The 16475-nt window shown below is 37.1% G+C and overlaps 1 protein-coding gene across 2 annotated transcripts in view; it reads left to right on the top strand.

Annotated features, from left to right (window-relative positions):
* Positions 1-16475, top strand: part of CLPTM1L (CLPTM1 like) — a 30304-nt gene extending 13829 nt beyond the window's left edge. The window contains exons 7-17 of one of the 2 annotated variants that reach the window (XM_040549073.1): positions 73-167; positions 1439-1523; positions 2598-2701; positions 3920-3985; positions 5511-5561; positions 7610-7692; positions 9561-9595; positions 9897-9952; positions 10036-10080; positions 12778-12893; positions 14174-16475. In XM_040549073.1, coding sequence (XP_040405007.1) covers positions 73-167; positions 1439-1523; positions 2598-2701; positions 3920-3985; positions 5511-5561; positions 7610-7692; positions 9561-9595; positions 9897-9952; positions 10036-10080; positions 12778-12893; positions 14174-14258 — 821 coding nt within the window. In that variant the 3' untranslated portion in view covers positions 14259-16475. The remainder of the gene's footprint in view (positions 1-72; positions 168-1438; positions 1524-2597; positions 2702-3919; positions 3986-5510; positions 5562-7609; positions 7693-9560; positions 9596-9896; positions 9953-10035; positions 10081-12777; positions 12894-14173) is intronic. The other variant, XR_005817387.1, reaches the window with a different exon arrangement.

Here is a 16475-nt window from a genome sequence, read left to right as displayed (position 1 = left end):
TCCTTTCATACTGGACCTAACAGCAATTAACTGTCTACTACTTCTTGTATAATTACTTGTTCTTTCTCTTAGGGTTTTCAGAAAAGGATGCAGATGAAGTAAAAGGAATTTTTGTTGATACTAACCTCTACTTTCTGGCTTTGACATTTTTCGTAGCAGCATTCCATGTAAGTGGAAAAACTTGGGATTTTAGATATTATAGCATATAAGAAAAAAAAGAGGGTGTTTGAACTTCAGCTCTTTCATTTATTGAGAACTGTTCTTAAGAGTTGTAATTTCAATAGAGCAATAGAAGTGGTGTCTGGTGCAAGTCAGCTGTTATTTCCAGTAATACAAAAATCTCATAGAAGATAGGAATATGAGATAACTAGGTATAAACTAACAGTCTTGACTGAAATATAAAACATTTAAGTTTATTATCACTTCTTTTAGTCAGAGTTCAACCGGAGACCTAAGAATTAATCACCTGTTAACGGTGGTTCAAGCTTTCTGCAGAGCTCTCACAAGATGTACCTCTGCAGCTGCATAGATGCAGCACCAGTAGTAGGGTTTGAATCTCTGACTTCTAACCCCAGCAGAAATTTAGATCAGTCAAGCTAAATTACTTCACAAATTTACTGCTGTAAATCATGGAACTTGTGGTTATGGGCATGGTTGTTTCTTCTTGCTGTGTCCCTTGCCATTGGCATTGTGGGTGTGTTGGTTTAATGTGACTCTTTGTTACAGTGAACAATTTTTTTAGACCTCATTGTTTTACTTTAAACATTTTTGTCATCTACAGTTATGTGGAATACAATTCCAGTCGTCTGTGAGAGATGAGAATTTTCTGGGCATGTTATTTTTCTTTATATTCCCATTAGATAAAATTAATTTGGTTGGAAAGTCATACGTTTCCCAGCCATATTCTTTTTTTTTCTCTGTTATCAGATTGTAACACACCTGCAGTTTGGGACTAATTTTTTTCTGAAATTTTTTGTGTACCATTTACCCAGTTTAAAAGAAAAAAAGCTTTTTCATTAAAGTTCACTGACCCAAGAATTTCTTGAATCTGTGATGCCTTTTTTTTTTTAAGTCAGTGAATAGATCTGTGCAAAGTATTTGACACTGTCCCTCACGATATCCTTGTTTCTAAATTGGACAGACATGGATTTGACGGACGGACGGACCACTCAGTGGTCCATACTCTGTCAGATAACTTTCCTTACAGGGTGCAGCATTGTAGTAGTAGCAGTACATGCACTTCCTCCTGTCTTTTTACAGTGCTTTTGGAGCTTTGGGCTTTTAAAACAATTTTTCTTTTTTAGCTTTTATTTGTAGTATTTAATCATTTCTCTTGTGGGGCTATCTTAAATTTTAAGATTAACATTTTTAACAGTTCAGCTGACAGTTTTATTACTGCCTGTTTTCAGCAAATGAGATTTTTTCTTGCTATTTGCAGCTTCTCTTTGATTTCCTTGCATTCAAAAATGACATCAGTTATTGGAAGAAGAAGAGGAGCATGATTGGGATGTCTACAAAAGCAGGTATGGCCCAGCATGCAAAGTGGTATGTGTGTGCTGTATAATATATACTGTCTGTTTTTATTCTTACTCGTTCTATGTGTGAAAAGACAATGGCTAGCAGGTTGGTTCCAACTTTGTTAGTGTGATGCTCAAGTATTACTTCTGTCACTTCCAAGGTTTGACTGTCTTGCAATAGAGAATAAGTTTAAAATTAAGTCAGTTACCCTATTTCCCTTGCTGAAGGAACAGAAAAATGCTTTAAGAAAAGAATGAGGAGAAGGGAAATATCCTGTGGGTGGAGAGAATGTGCTGTCACGTAATTTTGTCCTGCAAGTCCTGTGTGTTCCTTGTAGATAACTACCAGAGAATTTCAGATTTAAGTTCTAAATGCCAGTTAAATAAGTGAGTAAAGTCAATTCGGAAAGACTGAGTGACAAGGGGGTTTCTAATCTTACTATCAAAGTGTCGGTCTTTCAGTCTTCAGTAATTGGTGGTTCCATTCTATCATTAGCAAACTTTAGTCACCTTTCTGTATGTCTCTCTTGCCCTGAGTGAAAACTGACAGGCAATTGCTCTGAAATAGTGCAGCGTAATTGTTGATGTTTGAATGTGTTGTAGCTCTTCCTCTTCCCAGTCCCTATTCAGTCTAATCTCAGAACTACTTGGTAGACATTTAGAAGCTGTCAGGATTTTGCAAAACCTGAAAAATAACCCTAAAATACTGTTCTTAAAATTTGCAAGCATCGAATTAGTTGTGTGAGGTTCAAAGACTGTCGTTATCTCACAGCCTTTCAGCTTTCATAAACTTAGTTCATAGTAATACAAACACACGGTTGAATTGTCAATTTTCCTTCTGTCTTTTGGGATAAAGATTTCTTTTTTTTATTCAGTATTTATTTGTCTCTTTATTTTATCTGTCTGGATATATAGATCACTGTCTATTTCTAGGACTCCTTGATGTATCAAGATGTGTATCCATAGAAGTTCATGCTTAAACTGCTTAGGACGGAATTACAGTAAATAGGCCAACAGTCATCTGTCATCTCAACTGTTCATTTAAATATTAATAATCTCCTTTTTTTTCTCCCCATCTAGTACTTTGGCGATGCTTTAGTACTGTAGTAATATTTCTTTTCCTTTTGGATGAACAGACAAGTTTATTGGTACTGATCCCAGCAGGCATTGGTGCCGTGATTGAGGTGAGTTGTTACAGCTCTAGAGCCAAGTAGCAATATTCTCAGTAACATCCACCACCTGTGCCTGGAGTCTTCCAGTATTGTTTAGCAGAGTATTTCATGGCTTGTTGTAGAAAAGGAATGCTAAAGTAGTTAGTGTTAAAACACTGCAGTAGTACGGTGTTGTAGCAGCATTGTTCATGTGGCTTTCAGTGGTAGAGAAGTCAGTGTCCCTTTATCAAACAACTAAGCTGGGAGTATCAGGTTTTTCTGGGACAGGCCAGCTGGTACGGTGGAAACCAAGCACAGAGCTGTGCTGAGGCTCCTTCCTGTCACATCAGCTGATACGCATCACTTGTGACCAGGCATGTTTATACACGTGAAAGGTTGTGTCAGGAACCTTCCACAAAACCATTTGTCAAAGAGCAGGCCGTGTACCATCAGACAATGCCTCAGGTCTGCAATTTTCTCCCTGGCCATGCCTGAGGTGCTTGAGGAAGAGGGAGGGCCTGATGGCTGTGTTCATTACTCTGGCAGGCTGTGTCCAGTCAGTGGGCTGCAGATGCTGCTTAGGAGCCTGCTTACGTGCAGTGAGGGGCAAAGTCAGCAGTAAGGAAGGGGAGATCTCTCTACCTATACTGCTTGAAGATCTATGTATTTCTCAGTATTTAATAATGTATATGGGGCTTTCAGGTGGACTTTTTGACTACACATCTGTTGTAGTTGCAGATAGCCCCTGTGAACACAAAACAGTTCTGAATTTTTAGATAGCGATTAAATTGTTGAATACAAAGCCACAAGGTGACCCTTAAAAATTAGTGTATAAAACAAAATAAGCTTTTGCAAAAACTATAAACAGCGATGCTATGTAAAAAATTACTTGGTGGGTGGTTACTGGAGGGTTCTCCAGTCACCTTCCCTAAGGTACATGCTGAGAGCAGCTGACTCCCACCAATGCACCACAGTTCAGATGTCGTGGAAGGACTCTGTTGTTTCACTTAAAGTACCTCAGCTGATGTGGGGACTTAATAGTGCAGTTCCACAATATTGTACTCATCTGGTGACACAGCATGTGGTTTGTATTGACATGCAGACAGTGCTGCAATCGGGCTGTTGCTGCTTTATACACACAGGGTGCTTAAAATAGATATTCTAGGGTCTTGTTTCTGATTTTATGAATCTTGCGTAAGAATTTCCTTTGGGTAATTCTTTACGTATACATTTTGTTTTTGTTAATCACAGCTCTGGAAAGTGAAGAAGGCTTTGAAAATGACAGTCAAGTGGCAAGGCATATGGCCCAAAATTCAGGTACTTTGTTGGTTTAACAGTTACCACTGTTGAGATTTCTGCCTCTTACAGTAGCTACTGTAGAGTGCTGTACTGTGCAACTTGGCTTTCAGTGATGTGAAGATTTAAAAAACTGTTTAAGGTTCCAGTGTAAATCTTCTCTTTATGGATAGCTTAATACAAAAACTGGGTGAATAGTTTCAAACTTAAGAATTTTTTCGATCAATTCTGTAGAAGCAGCAGCAATTTGTATGTATTTGTGATCTGAGAAATCTCAGAATTCCTCTGTCTGTCCTGCTAGATCTTGACAGATAGACCTGGGCTCCTACCACTGCGTTGGAATCTTTAACTGATACTGTGATTTGAACTAAGGAACTGAATTTTCCGTGAAGCTGTAGGCGTAACTTCTCCATTGTGGAACTAATGAATGTTGTGACATGTTCAGGGGACACAGCAGTCTTTTACAAATCTTCTGGGTAATAGTTTAAGTCTAAAGACTGTCTACAGGGCGTGCTGTGGCAGCAGGGATTGAAATTAATGCAGATTATAGTTCCTTTTTTTTGTTTGTTTGTTTACATTAAAAACAATTGTACAATCTGCAGTGTTTACTTTGTAAGAAGAACAGAGTTCTGTGCTGCTTAACATCTGTACATCGTAAGCAGCTGATAGCTCTGGTTGCTCCTTGTTCCTGTTCAAGGAAATGTGTTTGTTCTTTTTAAGACTTAGACATTTTTTGTAAGACTACAAGAACACTGTTGAATTGCCTGTCTAGGTCGCTAAGAACATTATTATTTCAGTCTGGAAAGAGAAATTGGTTAGCACTCATACTAACATTTGAAAGCATCTGCATGCTCAAAACACAATAACTTGCAGGATAAGAAAAACCAATTCATCAGATGTTTTTCTTTTAAGATGCCGTATTTTCACAGTAGTTGCACTTTGCAAGCTACCTTGGCACTTGCTGAATGTTGATCCTTTACCTAAAAGGGGGTGAACAGTGTTTTCAAAAACAGTATTGTTGGACTCTTTGTAATTCTGATCAAAATGCTGCTTTAAAAAAATAAAATGTTTAATTCTTTATTAACCTTTGAGGAGACTATTAGTAAATCGGTAGTTGAAGGTGGAATTTAAGACGAGATAATTCATAACTGATGTCTTCATGCATGAAATGATTGTATCTTTTAATAATTGCTTCCTCTAACTTCCAAATTCTTCATGATATTGACTCTGGTTTTGCTTTGAAAAGCAAAACTGAAAAGATGAGCTGTCTCAGCACCATTTTCCTAAGCTAAAAAGACCTGGATGTTTGTTGTAAAATATGAAGAAAAATATTAAACTTCTTGGCTACCGTGTATTTAGCAGGCTGCATAGGACGTTTGAATGACTCGGTTATATAGAAGAACTGATGAGATCTTTGAACTATTCCTGTTACTTTGACTGTCTAAGCAGTTCAGTTTGCTATTTAAATCTCCACTTAGGGAGTCAAACAGCAAATGCTTTTTTCCCCCAGCTCTGACTTTAATTATACGTTTTATGTGTATTGCAGTTTGGTACATACAATGACTCTGAAAAGAAAACTGAAGAATATGATGCCCAGGTAAGAAGGAATCCTGGGACTTCTGATCTATAAAGTCGATATATCTGGTCTTCTGATTGACTTATTTTGCTTGTTATTCATCAGATCTCCTTGGCTAAAAAAAAAAATAATAATAATAATTAAAAAAACCACTTCACTATGATTTATCTTTATTATTTTTAGATTAATATTTAATCATGTCATAAATGTCATATATGAAGAAATATGTCTTGAAGACAGATGTGAAGAATCTGTTTAGTTTTACTGGGATTCCCTACACTTTTGAGTTCTGTTTGACATCATGTATTAACTTTATGAATGGAGATGGAGGGGAGACAGGCATTGGAAATTTGTTCTTCAGTTCTTTTTGGCCTCCTGTGTGTTATTTTTAAGTTGCTGGACTTCTTGCAAGCTTCGTGATAGTCAGGCTTTTTGATCCCCCAAAACTGTCTCTATGTTCCTCTCAATAATTATGTTTAGCCATTTTGCCTGGTGACGTCTGAAGTCTTCTATTATTCAGAAAGTAGGCCTATTGTTATAAAAAGAATTGCACAGTAGTTACTTAATAACAGTTTGTAGGTGGACCTGCCTTGAGATTGGGGAAGTCATGTTTTGACCAATCATATCAAGTGTATATATAATATTTTAGTTTTTTATCTTGATGGAGTAGAAAACATGGTCAATTGATATCAGAAAGAGAAGTGGCAGAATTATCTGATGAATCATGGAATGGTTTGGGTTGGAAAGGACCTTTAAAGACCATCTAATTCCACCCCCTCCTGCCATGGGCAGGGACACATCCCACCAGACCAGGTTGCCCAAAGCCCCATCCAGCCTGGCCTTGAACACCTCCAGGGATGGGGCATCCACAGCTTCTCTGGGCAACCTGTGTCAGTGCCTCACCACCCTCATAGGAAAGAATTTCTTTGTAGTGTCTAATCTAAACCTACTCTCTTTTAGTTTAAAGCCATTCCCCCTTGTCATATCACCACACTCCTTGACACGGAGTCCCTCCCCAGCTTTCCTGTAGACCCCTTTTATGTATTGGAAGGCTGCTATCAGGTCTCCCCAGAGCCTTCTCTTCTCCAGGCACAACAACCCCAACTCCCTCAGCCTCCCTTCATAAGTGAGGTGCTCCAGCCCCTCAGTCATCTTTGTGGCCCTCCTCTGGACTTGTTCTAATACTTCCATGTCCTCCTTGTGCTGGGTGGGGGTCCCAGAGCTGAATGCAGTTCTCCAGCTGGGGTCAGTGTAGCCCGGGGTATGTTTGGCTTTCTGGGCTGTAAGCGCCCATTGCCAGCTCACATTGAGCTTCTCATCAACCAGCACCCCCAGGCCCTTCTCCTCAGGGCTGCTCTCAATCCATTCTCCACGCAGCCTGTATTTGTGCTTGGAATTGCCCCAGCCCAGATGCAGGGACTTGCACTTGGCCTTGTTGAACCTCATGAGGTTTGCCCGGGCCCACCTCTCAAGCCTGTCCAGGTCTCTCTGGGTGGCATCCCTTGCCTTCAGTGTCGAAATTACACAGTTTTAAGGAACACCATCTGTTTTTTGTACTGGAAAGATTTGGAAGTTATGACATTAGTTTGATCTATGGTTCATATATAGGAATTGGTGCATTCATAACAAGGACCAGAAATTTTGAAGTTTGAAGCTAGATATCTGGTTGAAACATTTCTCTGAGAAATAGAATTGTAAGTGACTTAACTGAAGAGAAGTATCTTAAAGGGTTACCATTTTTATATTTTCATTACAAATTTGAAAATCAGTATTTGTACTTACGATGGTGGAGTGAGTTGAACATAGGTAGCAATACTGGTGTTAAGCTACTCTTACACGGATCTTCATACCTCTTCTTGCAGCTTATGCTCCAAAGTCCTTGGTGGTCTGAGCTCAGCGTTGGAATTTTCACTATCTCTTGAAACAGAAGCATGCTGAAAATAATAGTAGACATTTAAAAATATGAAAAGATTTTCAGGGAAAAAAAAACACGTAGCCTCTAGTTGAGGCCATGAGAGATCTACCGTATCTATAATGTAAACTAACAAACTATATGCTTTGTCTATTAGGCTATGAAGTACTTGTCATATTTGCTCTATCCACTGTGTATTGGAGGTGCAGGTTACTCCTTGCTGAATGTCAAATACAAAAGGTACTGTAAATCTGTAAACAGTCTTAAACAGGATAGAAACATTCCCCGTTTTTTCTGTATTAATTAATTGGAGATGATGGAATGCAGAAATCGGTTTGTGTGATTTCTAAGCTAGGAACTGAAAAATTCAATAGGATCTCAATCTTTAAAATCTATCTGTCTTTTAACATCCTGTAAGCTACAAACTGTTTCAAGCTATGAAACATGTTGTGCTTTTTCAGAACTAATCTGATATTACTGTAGTATTCAATAACTTGCATACAAGATTAAGCTATCTGAAGAAGAAGGCTGCTATTCATGTTCAAAGAACAGATAAGATGACAGGAGAGAGAAGAGGTGTACAGTGGTTGAACCTTTCCAAAAATGGAGAGTAGCAAAAACTGTCCCAAAATTATTTGCTCTCACCAAGGGATTCTTATCATAGAATAGAATATCCCGAGTTGGAAGGGACCCTGTTCCTAAATATGTTGGCTAGGATGGTAAAAAAGCAAAAGCATTTTTAAAGAAGGAACCTGTGCTCCCTTAGAGACATGAGCTTACTGTGGTACAATACTAAAGATTCCACATTTCAGGGAAAGGTGAAAATCCTGTCCACTTTCACTCAAAATATAGCTAGTTCATTTTGTATTGGAGAGATGCAGACAAGTAAATGAAGTAAATTACACACATGAAACTTTGTTTCAAAAAACAAACCTGCAAACAAAAGCATGGTGATGGCTGTGTAGGCATATTTTTCAGAGTCTCTAGGCCCGGAAGAGATGAGAGGGAGAGTGTGCAGTACCTTAAAATAACAAGAAAGAACTGTTGCTGTCTACATGGGCTGTAGCACTCGTACTAGAAACTGGGGCAATATCCAGGCTATTAGAAAAATAGCTTTTTCAAGAGGTTCTTGTCTCAGAAGTTGACAAATATACAGCATTTTAAAATTCTGATTCTCTTGCAAAATTCTTAATTTCATTCAGTACTGCAAAACGCTATATGCCAGGTGTTCTGGGAGCTGTAGCTTGAAGTGAAAACATGTCATAGAATGTTTATCACTGTTAAATCTCTTTGTAAGGGAATGTGATGGAACAGATAATCTTAACAGTGGATTATCCTTTAATCTTCCAGGCATCTTCTGATGTATTTTGTAGATGCTTGTGAGTTAGTGAAATGCTGCTACGGCTGTAAGGTCACTATTAACAAGTCAGTAGTGCAGCAGTGCAAGTTTTGTTTTAAATAATATAATCTGAGCATCACGATTATTAGCTGTTCTTACTATTGCAAGCAGAAGTAGGGAATTTGGACCATCTGGACCATCTGTAACACTACTAACAATGGAGCTAAGGTTGTCCTTGTTGAATGTCTGGGGAGGGGTTGTTAAATTTAAGGAGAGAAAATTGTAGATTTCTTGCGTTTGCCTTCTTTTTCTTATTATTATTTAAGTGCTTGCTATAGTGGTTTGCACTGAACAATATTTGTTGTCAGAAATTTAATTCCTTACAGTGTTGTGTGTCTTTATTTACATGTCATATGTCTTTATTTAGAATATGGTGCTATCAATAGAGACAGCATTCAGTGCACAACATTACCTGATGACAATTTGCATGCAGAAGTCTTACAACATTCTGAAAAAGTATAAAAAGCAGTTGATAAAGCTCTCCAGAACTGTTGGATGCACTGATAATCATCCACCTCTTAACTGTTAGCAGCTTCTCTGGAGCCCTCCCTAACAAAGGGAGAAGTGCAGTATTTAGTTTATGCATAAAGTAATCCACAACGTAGCCGTTTCTTGGAGTAGTCAGCATACTGCCATGTAGAGGACGTATGACAGGCATATATTTTTGGCTGAGGTGAAAAAGTAACTGGGCTGCCTTTCTTGTTTGTAGCTGGTATTCCTGGTTGATTAACAGCTTTGTCAACGGTGAGTCCCTTCTTTCTTCTTTACTATTCGTATTTCTTCAAATGGAGGACAAGACTCAAAAATAGGAAGTCACTGATACCAGCTAGATCAGTGTAATCTAGTACAACAATAACTCGACTGTGGGTTCCAAAATTATCATGGTGATTGAGAAAGGGAGAAGAGCCAAGAAAAATCGAAACAGAAGGATTTAGATGCATCTTCTTTTTAGGATTATGTGTAAATCTCTAACTGTGAAAGTATAGTTGCATGGTGCACTTCTGTTATGCGTATGTCTATAAAATTTTCCTTATTTTATCTTTAGGAGTGTATGCTTTTGGATTCCTCTTTATGCTGCCCCAGCTGTTTGTAAATTACAAGGTGAGGTTGAAAAGCAATAAAAGACAACTTTTCTAGTCTCTCTGTGCAGACTTTATTACTAACTGATATTTTTCTGATCCTAGATGAAATCTGTTGCACACTTACCATGGAAGGCTTTCACATACAAAGTAAGTAGAGCTCTAATTCGAAGGCCATTGCTGTCACTTCGGAAATATTTTTTGTGTGGATCAGCTTAGTAATACACAGCTTAAGGCTGTGAGTGCTTTTCTTCTTGTATTAAGAACTAAACTGCCTGTTTTTTTGCAACTGTCCTTAAAAATAAAAAAAACACAATTTCAGTTCTACATGATGACTTCCATATAATGAGAATCTCATCCAATCTAGGATGTAGGTAATACTGCTTTCTGTGCTGTCACCTGTCTCAGTTTAATACGTTATTACATCAAAAGAAGGGTTATATCAACAAAGCATAATTCTCAACAAACCAATAGGACCACTAAGAAACCTTATTTTGGCAGGCTCCAGGAGCTACCAGAGACAGGAGTAAAGTACACATTTGTGCCAATGTACTGCAATTCTCCAGAGCATAAGTACTTTAAAAGAAAGTGTTAAAAGCTGCTCTGGACACTGTCCAGTTCTGAACAGATAATCTGAGGCAAAAGAAATAAAACAAAGTACCTTTCATAGCTTTTCCATTTCTGTGAGCCTACAGCAATAGACCAAATTTCTGATGCCGTAGTATTTTTAAGGAATAATGAGGCATTTAAGAAAAACAGATTGAAATATAGCTGATAGCAAAATAGCAACTAAATGGTATTCAATCTGGAAATAAACATCTAGTTTTTTAGACAGTTACTAGGCAAATTAGCATGTCCCTTAATAAAGGGGAGTAAAAGGTACATTAGTGAAGTAATTTCACAATACTGCGTTGGCAACAAAATACAGTAACTGAGCAGAGACATCAGCAGCTAAATAGGTAACAAAAGGACAGTGTTCGAGCAATGGGCAACCACCTTCAAAGCAGAATGTTCTTGCTGAACAGCCTTTTCTTGCAGAGTGTTTATGGTTCCCATTAAAAGGTGCCAGAAGCCATCCACAACAAGAGCTTTTGTGTGTGTAGAAAAAAGTGTATGATGTTTTCAATTATGTTCAACTTCTTGGGCTTTGGAGAGAGTAATTTGCTTTTTCCTAGTGGATATTTAAAGTTCTTTGCTCTCCGCACTTTCCTTTAGAAAGGATAGTCTGAGGTCTTTTCTGGGATTTTTGGTGGTGATGTTTTGTTTTTGTTCTATTTGGGTTTTTGTTTTGTCTGTTTTTGAAATAAGAGGATTTTTTCCCTAATTCAGACTTTTTTTTTTAAGACTTTGGCAAAAATGAAAATCCTCCTAAATTTTCATTTTCTGTAGCTTTTACGTTTTTGCCCTGTATACTTCAATGACGTGTACCTTTAAATGAAGTAATCTCAAAAGAAAACTAGCTAGACTTAGTACTGTTAGATGAGCTGCCTTGATGTATTCAATTTCAGTGGCTTTTGTGGACTGCCTAATGCCTGAAGGAGGATGGCTTTAGCTTTTTCTTCCTTTCATCATGGTAGGATCACTAACTTGGAAAGGCCTACTTTTCCAGCTTGCCAAGTTTTTTTTTTTTTTTCCACAATAAATCTTTGCACAGGCTTGAGAAGTGCCATCCGTATTCTTTGATCACTTTAGATTGATGAATTTGTTTTGACTTGTCAGAGGCAACTTTCCTGTTGTAACTAATCACAACTTTTTCCTGTCAAACACCCCAGTGTTCCAGTGATGCTTTGTTTCATCATACAGACATGAGTTTGTTTTCAGGAGCAAGTCCTTTTCTGGTTAGAGAATACATGATTTTCTTCCCTTCTTGTGGCATGGATTCACGTACAGTGAAGCCCAAGTAACAGCTTGCTAATAGTGAAAGGAGAAGCCCTATGATTGACTCGTGACGAGATTGTTTGCTATCCTAACAGTGAATATTCTTTGCTGAACTTTTTTTCCCAATGTTTGTTAATGAGTTAGATCAGGTTATTGCACCATCTGATGAGTACTGGAACTGGTACGCTGTAAGAACTGACTTCTAGCCTTCCTTGTAGACTAGAAACCAATCCAGAGGAGTTGCCCTACTCTTTATTTCACTTACCTTCTCTGTCAAAATATTGTCATCTTTGCATGCTCAGAGCCTCTGCACTGCTTTCCCAGCAAATGGCTGTGAATTTAAACTTTCTCACTCAGGAAAAAGCAGTGAGAAAATATTTCATAATTGCTTCAGAAATAGACCCTAGAGTATGCCTAGTTGAGTGGAAATGGCGTAGAAAATTACGTCTCAGGTAAGGGGTGGATGATAGCTTCCAGGAGAGCGCTGGAAATGTTTTAAAATCTCCTCAAGGCTGCCAAGCTAATGTTCTTAAGAACAGAAAATGAATAAGTTTTTACCCAAATTTCAATTTCCCCACAGAAAATGAAGGTGACCTATAACATTTTGTAAATCTTAAATCATTTGCATAAAGGCTTTTTGCCAGTTTCTTTTAAAGATCTCACTGGAGTTGAATCCGTATTTTTCCCTTCGCTTAGTAGTACACTCACTTACCTGAAGTAGACATAATTCCTTTTTACTTGTAACAATAGCGGTGTGCTCTGGGTATGACAGTATGGCCTTCATAAAAGGAAAGCACTTAAAGTTTGCAATAGTTAGTTTTCCAGCAAAACCCTCAAATATCTTTATAAATATGAAATAGTCTGTGTACCTACTGAAAAACGCTAGGAAGCCTGTTTCCTGTATCACTGTATGACAGATGATTTCATTTCTTCAGAGCCTATTAAAATGTTCTTTTGTTTTATTTGTAGGCATTCAACACCTTTATTGATGATATATTTGCTTTTATCATCACAATGCCAACGTCTCATAGGCTGGCGTGCTTTAGAGATGATGTTGTGTTCCTGGTGTATCTTTACCAAAGATGGTATGCCTTTCTTTAATATACATAAGAGGTTTTTCAACACTGTAGGTGGTTACAGTCTTAATGGTATAAGAACTAAAAAAATAGTTTGGGATAGAATTGTTAGTATAGAGTATGGTCTGGATAATGGTAGTTGAGCATATGACAAGCAAATGGGAGTGTTAGAGCAAGGGAGCCTGAAAAGAATACTCAATAAAATAAGAGGAGCAAAAGCATCTTCCCATAACTGATGGTATTTTCTGGACCTTTTCTAGCATGCGGAGAATGTAGTCAAGTAAGAAATTCCTCTCCTCACAGAACTTAGAATTCTTTTCTGTTACCCCTTTCCCCCCCTACTCCCCAAAACAGCAGTCCTCCTTTGCAGTAGATAGTTTGCTAGTTGGGAGGAAAAAAAAAGTAAAAATAAATAAATAACCTGTGAAATGAAGACCTGAAGTAAGACAGAGGAAAGCAATTCTTAAGATTGTATTCACAAACCTGGTTCGGAGTTCTGGGCTTCTAATCCTCACTGAGGGGCTACTTGTCTACTTCTGTATCTGAGGCACGCTTCCCAAGTTGCGAGATGCTAATGAAGGATGTTTTTTTGGTGAGGAATTGCCCTGCTTTGTTTTCTTCTTTATCTAGTTTCCAAACACAAGTTAACAGGTTCTCTTGTGAGTTGAATATCTGGCAAGTTTCTGATTCTTTAAGTAAATTCATATGGGGAAGAAGGCTATACGCAGTAGTCATTAAAATATTATTCATAAGTTAAGCTACAGAAAGTGTATTCTTGTTCCCAAGAACAAATATTTCTCTGAGCTAACAAGAATTCTAAGCTAAGTTCACATTATACCAGAATTCTAAATGTGAACTTCACTTTTAGGTTTATGTGATTGCACATAAAAGTAGTAAAATAGGTCTCCTTCCAAGGTATTTTTTCTAAAAAAAAAAAATAAAATAAAATAAAAGCACGACAACTTCTGATAGGGACTATAACCTGGATTCAAGTTGGAGAAGTGTCCTGGATTGCTTAACACTCCAGCCAAGCTTTAGGGAAGCAATCATGAGGCCTTTTTACAAGACAACTGGTTAAGTCTTAGTATGAAGAAGTTTGTGTGTCTGTATCTAATGTATCTAATTTTTAAGACTGTCGTGTTTTTAGGCCATAAATGGAAATAGAGAATACAATAAGAAAGGAAGTCCCTTTCAAAATTAAGTAGTACAGAACTGCTTAAATATCCTCCTGGTAGCAGATAGTATTATATGTAGCTAATCTTTTTTTTCTTTCTTTTTTTTCCTGCCAGGCTTTATCCTGTGGATAAGAGCAGAGTGAATGAGTATGGAGAATCTTATGAAGAAAAGCCAAAAAAAAAAGCTCATAGAGAATAATTAAGAATTGAAGAATATTCTGACCCCTGGACTCCTACTGGTTACGTGTATTATCTGGTCTAAGGAAGGAAAAACTTATTTAATAAGAGTATTTTTAAAGCTTATGACAGAACTACATGGACTATACATCTTCTATATTGCCAAAATCTAGTTTTGATATCCTCCTATTTGAAGATCCTGTTTTGTCCTCACAAGGTCCACGGTCTGCCAGATGTCATTAGATAATCTTCCTGCATTTAATCTTCTCTTCAGTAAAAACCTTAAGTGTCTAGACCATTGTAATTAATATCCAAATCTGTGTTTTTAAGACAACTTGGTAAGTGGAAGTGTGGTGCCATGCCACTACGAAAAGTGAAAAAACAAGCCAGTGTGTTGCAGCAGAGTCAAGCACTACTGCCAAACTGGAAGCTGTCAAAAATAAAGTGTATAATTACTGGACTGTACACTAATTACAATTCTTTCTAGTTTGAGAATGGAAATCCTTGAGATTATTATAAAAGTTATATGTGGACATTTGATTGAAGTTCATAGCTTAAAGATAATTTTGTTGGAAATAAGGATGAGACAGATGGGATTGTTAAAATTCAAATTGTGGCCATGTCCTTAGCCCACAACATGGCAGAGGGCATCAGTTGTCTTAAGCAGAATGAAGATGTGAAAAAACTATAACATAATTTCTTTCAATGTGTATCCAAGTTTATTTAAGTCCTTCTGCGTTGTTGACAAACCTTATGATTTCTTGGCATAGCAGGTATTCATGTAACGCAAATCATTATGTGCTAGGAAAGTCTCTTAACACATCTTAAATTCTTCATGATGTGGTATCCCACTGACCTAATAGGCCAATTCTTTCAGGCTTCAAGTGGGGTAATTCCTTGGTCCTTCTCTTCTCTCTCTATTCTATTTATACAATGAAACACATCATCTAGGTGCAATGGCTTTTCTCAAATGCAATACAAGTTCAACAAACTAACTGGAAGCAGAAGAAAAGAGCCTGGTAAAGAACAGATATCTTCCTTTCAAACAACTAAAAACCCATATTCCATGAGAACAGTTCATTAAGGGAGGTATTTTCATCTATTTATATCAAATTAGTCCAAATAATCAGTTTGAAGTTGAATTGTTAAACTAAACTGCACAGATATATCTAGAAACTATGGCTCTGTTTGTAAAAAGCACTTTTCTTAATGACAGTGAGTGAAATATGTAATACATTCCTTTCAACAGCAAATAAAATGTGATTCAAAAAAAAAAAAAAAGAGATATCCAAAAGGCAGGATTCTAGTTCATAATTCTAGTTTTGGTTTGGTCAATAAGTTTGCAGATTAATCCTAATGATTTTTAAGCTTCTTCATTAAATTGCACCCTATTTGTGCAAGGCTATTTAGCTTCAATTTGCCATTGATTGAAAATATTAATTAAGTAACTTCAAAGAACACAGTTCTATTCCTGTAGTCTTTAACTACTTTATGAAGTAGATTTTATCCAGTTTTGATGCTGAAGAAGTCTGAACATACAAATACTTGAGTCCCAAAAAGATATGGAAATGCGCCTAACTTCAAGAAGTCCCAGACTATAGTCTGTCTTATCCTGAAGTCCTTCTTACTTGCTGCTGGCAATGGAAGGGAGTCTTGAAGTGAGTATTTAACTCATGTTTATCTTAAGGTCTCTTTACGTCGTTAATTGTAAATAAGGAGGACTGTAGATCTGTTGATGTTAACATTAAACATGCAATAGTCTATGCAAAGCTGGGGTTGTATTTGCTACATCTTGTATCTTTTTTTGGATTTGTTTGGAAGAAGGTCTTTGCTGTTAAGCAAATTATTCTGGGACTCCTATTTCATAATAGTAATTAAATGTGTGAAAATTTTTCTTGATACAAATGATGCATATAGCACATTCCCTTTTTTGTGCCATTTCAAAACAATTAAGTCATCGGCTTTTCTCAAGTGGCTTTTAAAAGTCCAGAATACCATATTCAGGTATTTCTGATGTTTCAGCATTTATTTTTGTACATAGCTGTTGAAAAATCGCTCTTGCAACTTTACATACAGTGAGTTTATTGATCTTCTGTCTTGCATTTCCGGTGACAATAACCTCAGAATATTCCATACAGTAGTCATAAAGAATATAAAATTTTAAATTTTTAAAATGAATGAGACTTTCCTTTTTCACTGTTTTATGCATTCCATTTCCAAATAAAAGACTTGACATATG

This window comes from Cygnus olor, chromosome 2 (genome assembly GCF_009769625.2).
Source record: "Cygnus olor isolate bCygOlo1 chromosome 2, bCygOlo1.pri.v2, whole genome shotgun sequence".
NCBI lineage: Eukaryota > Metazoa > Chordata > Aves > Anseriformes > Anatidae > Cygnus > Cygnus olor.
Note: the sequence above shows the minus strand (reverse complement) of the source record. Positions and strands in the feature narration are given on the sequence as shown.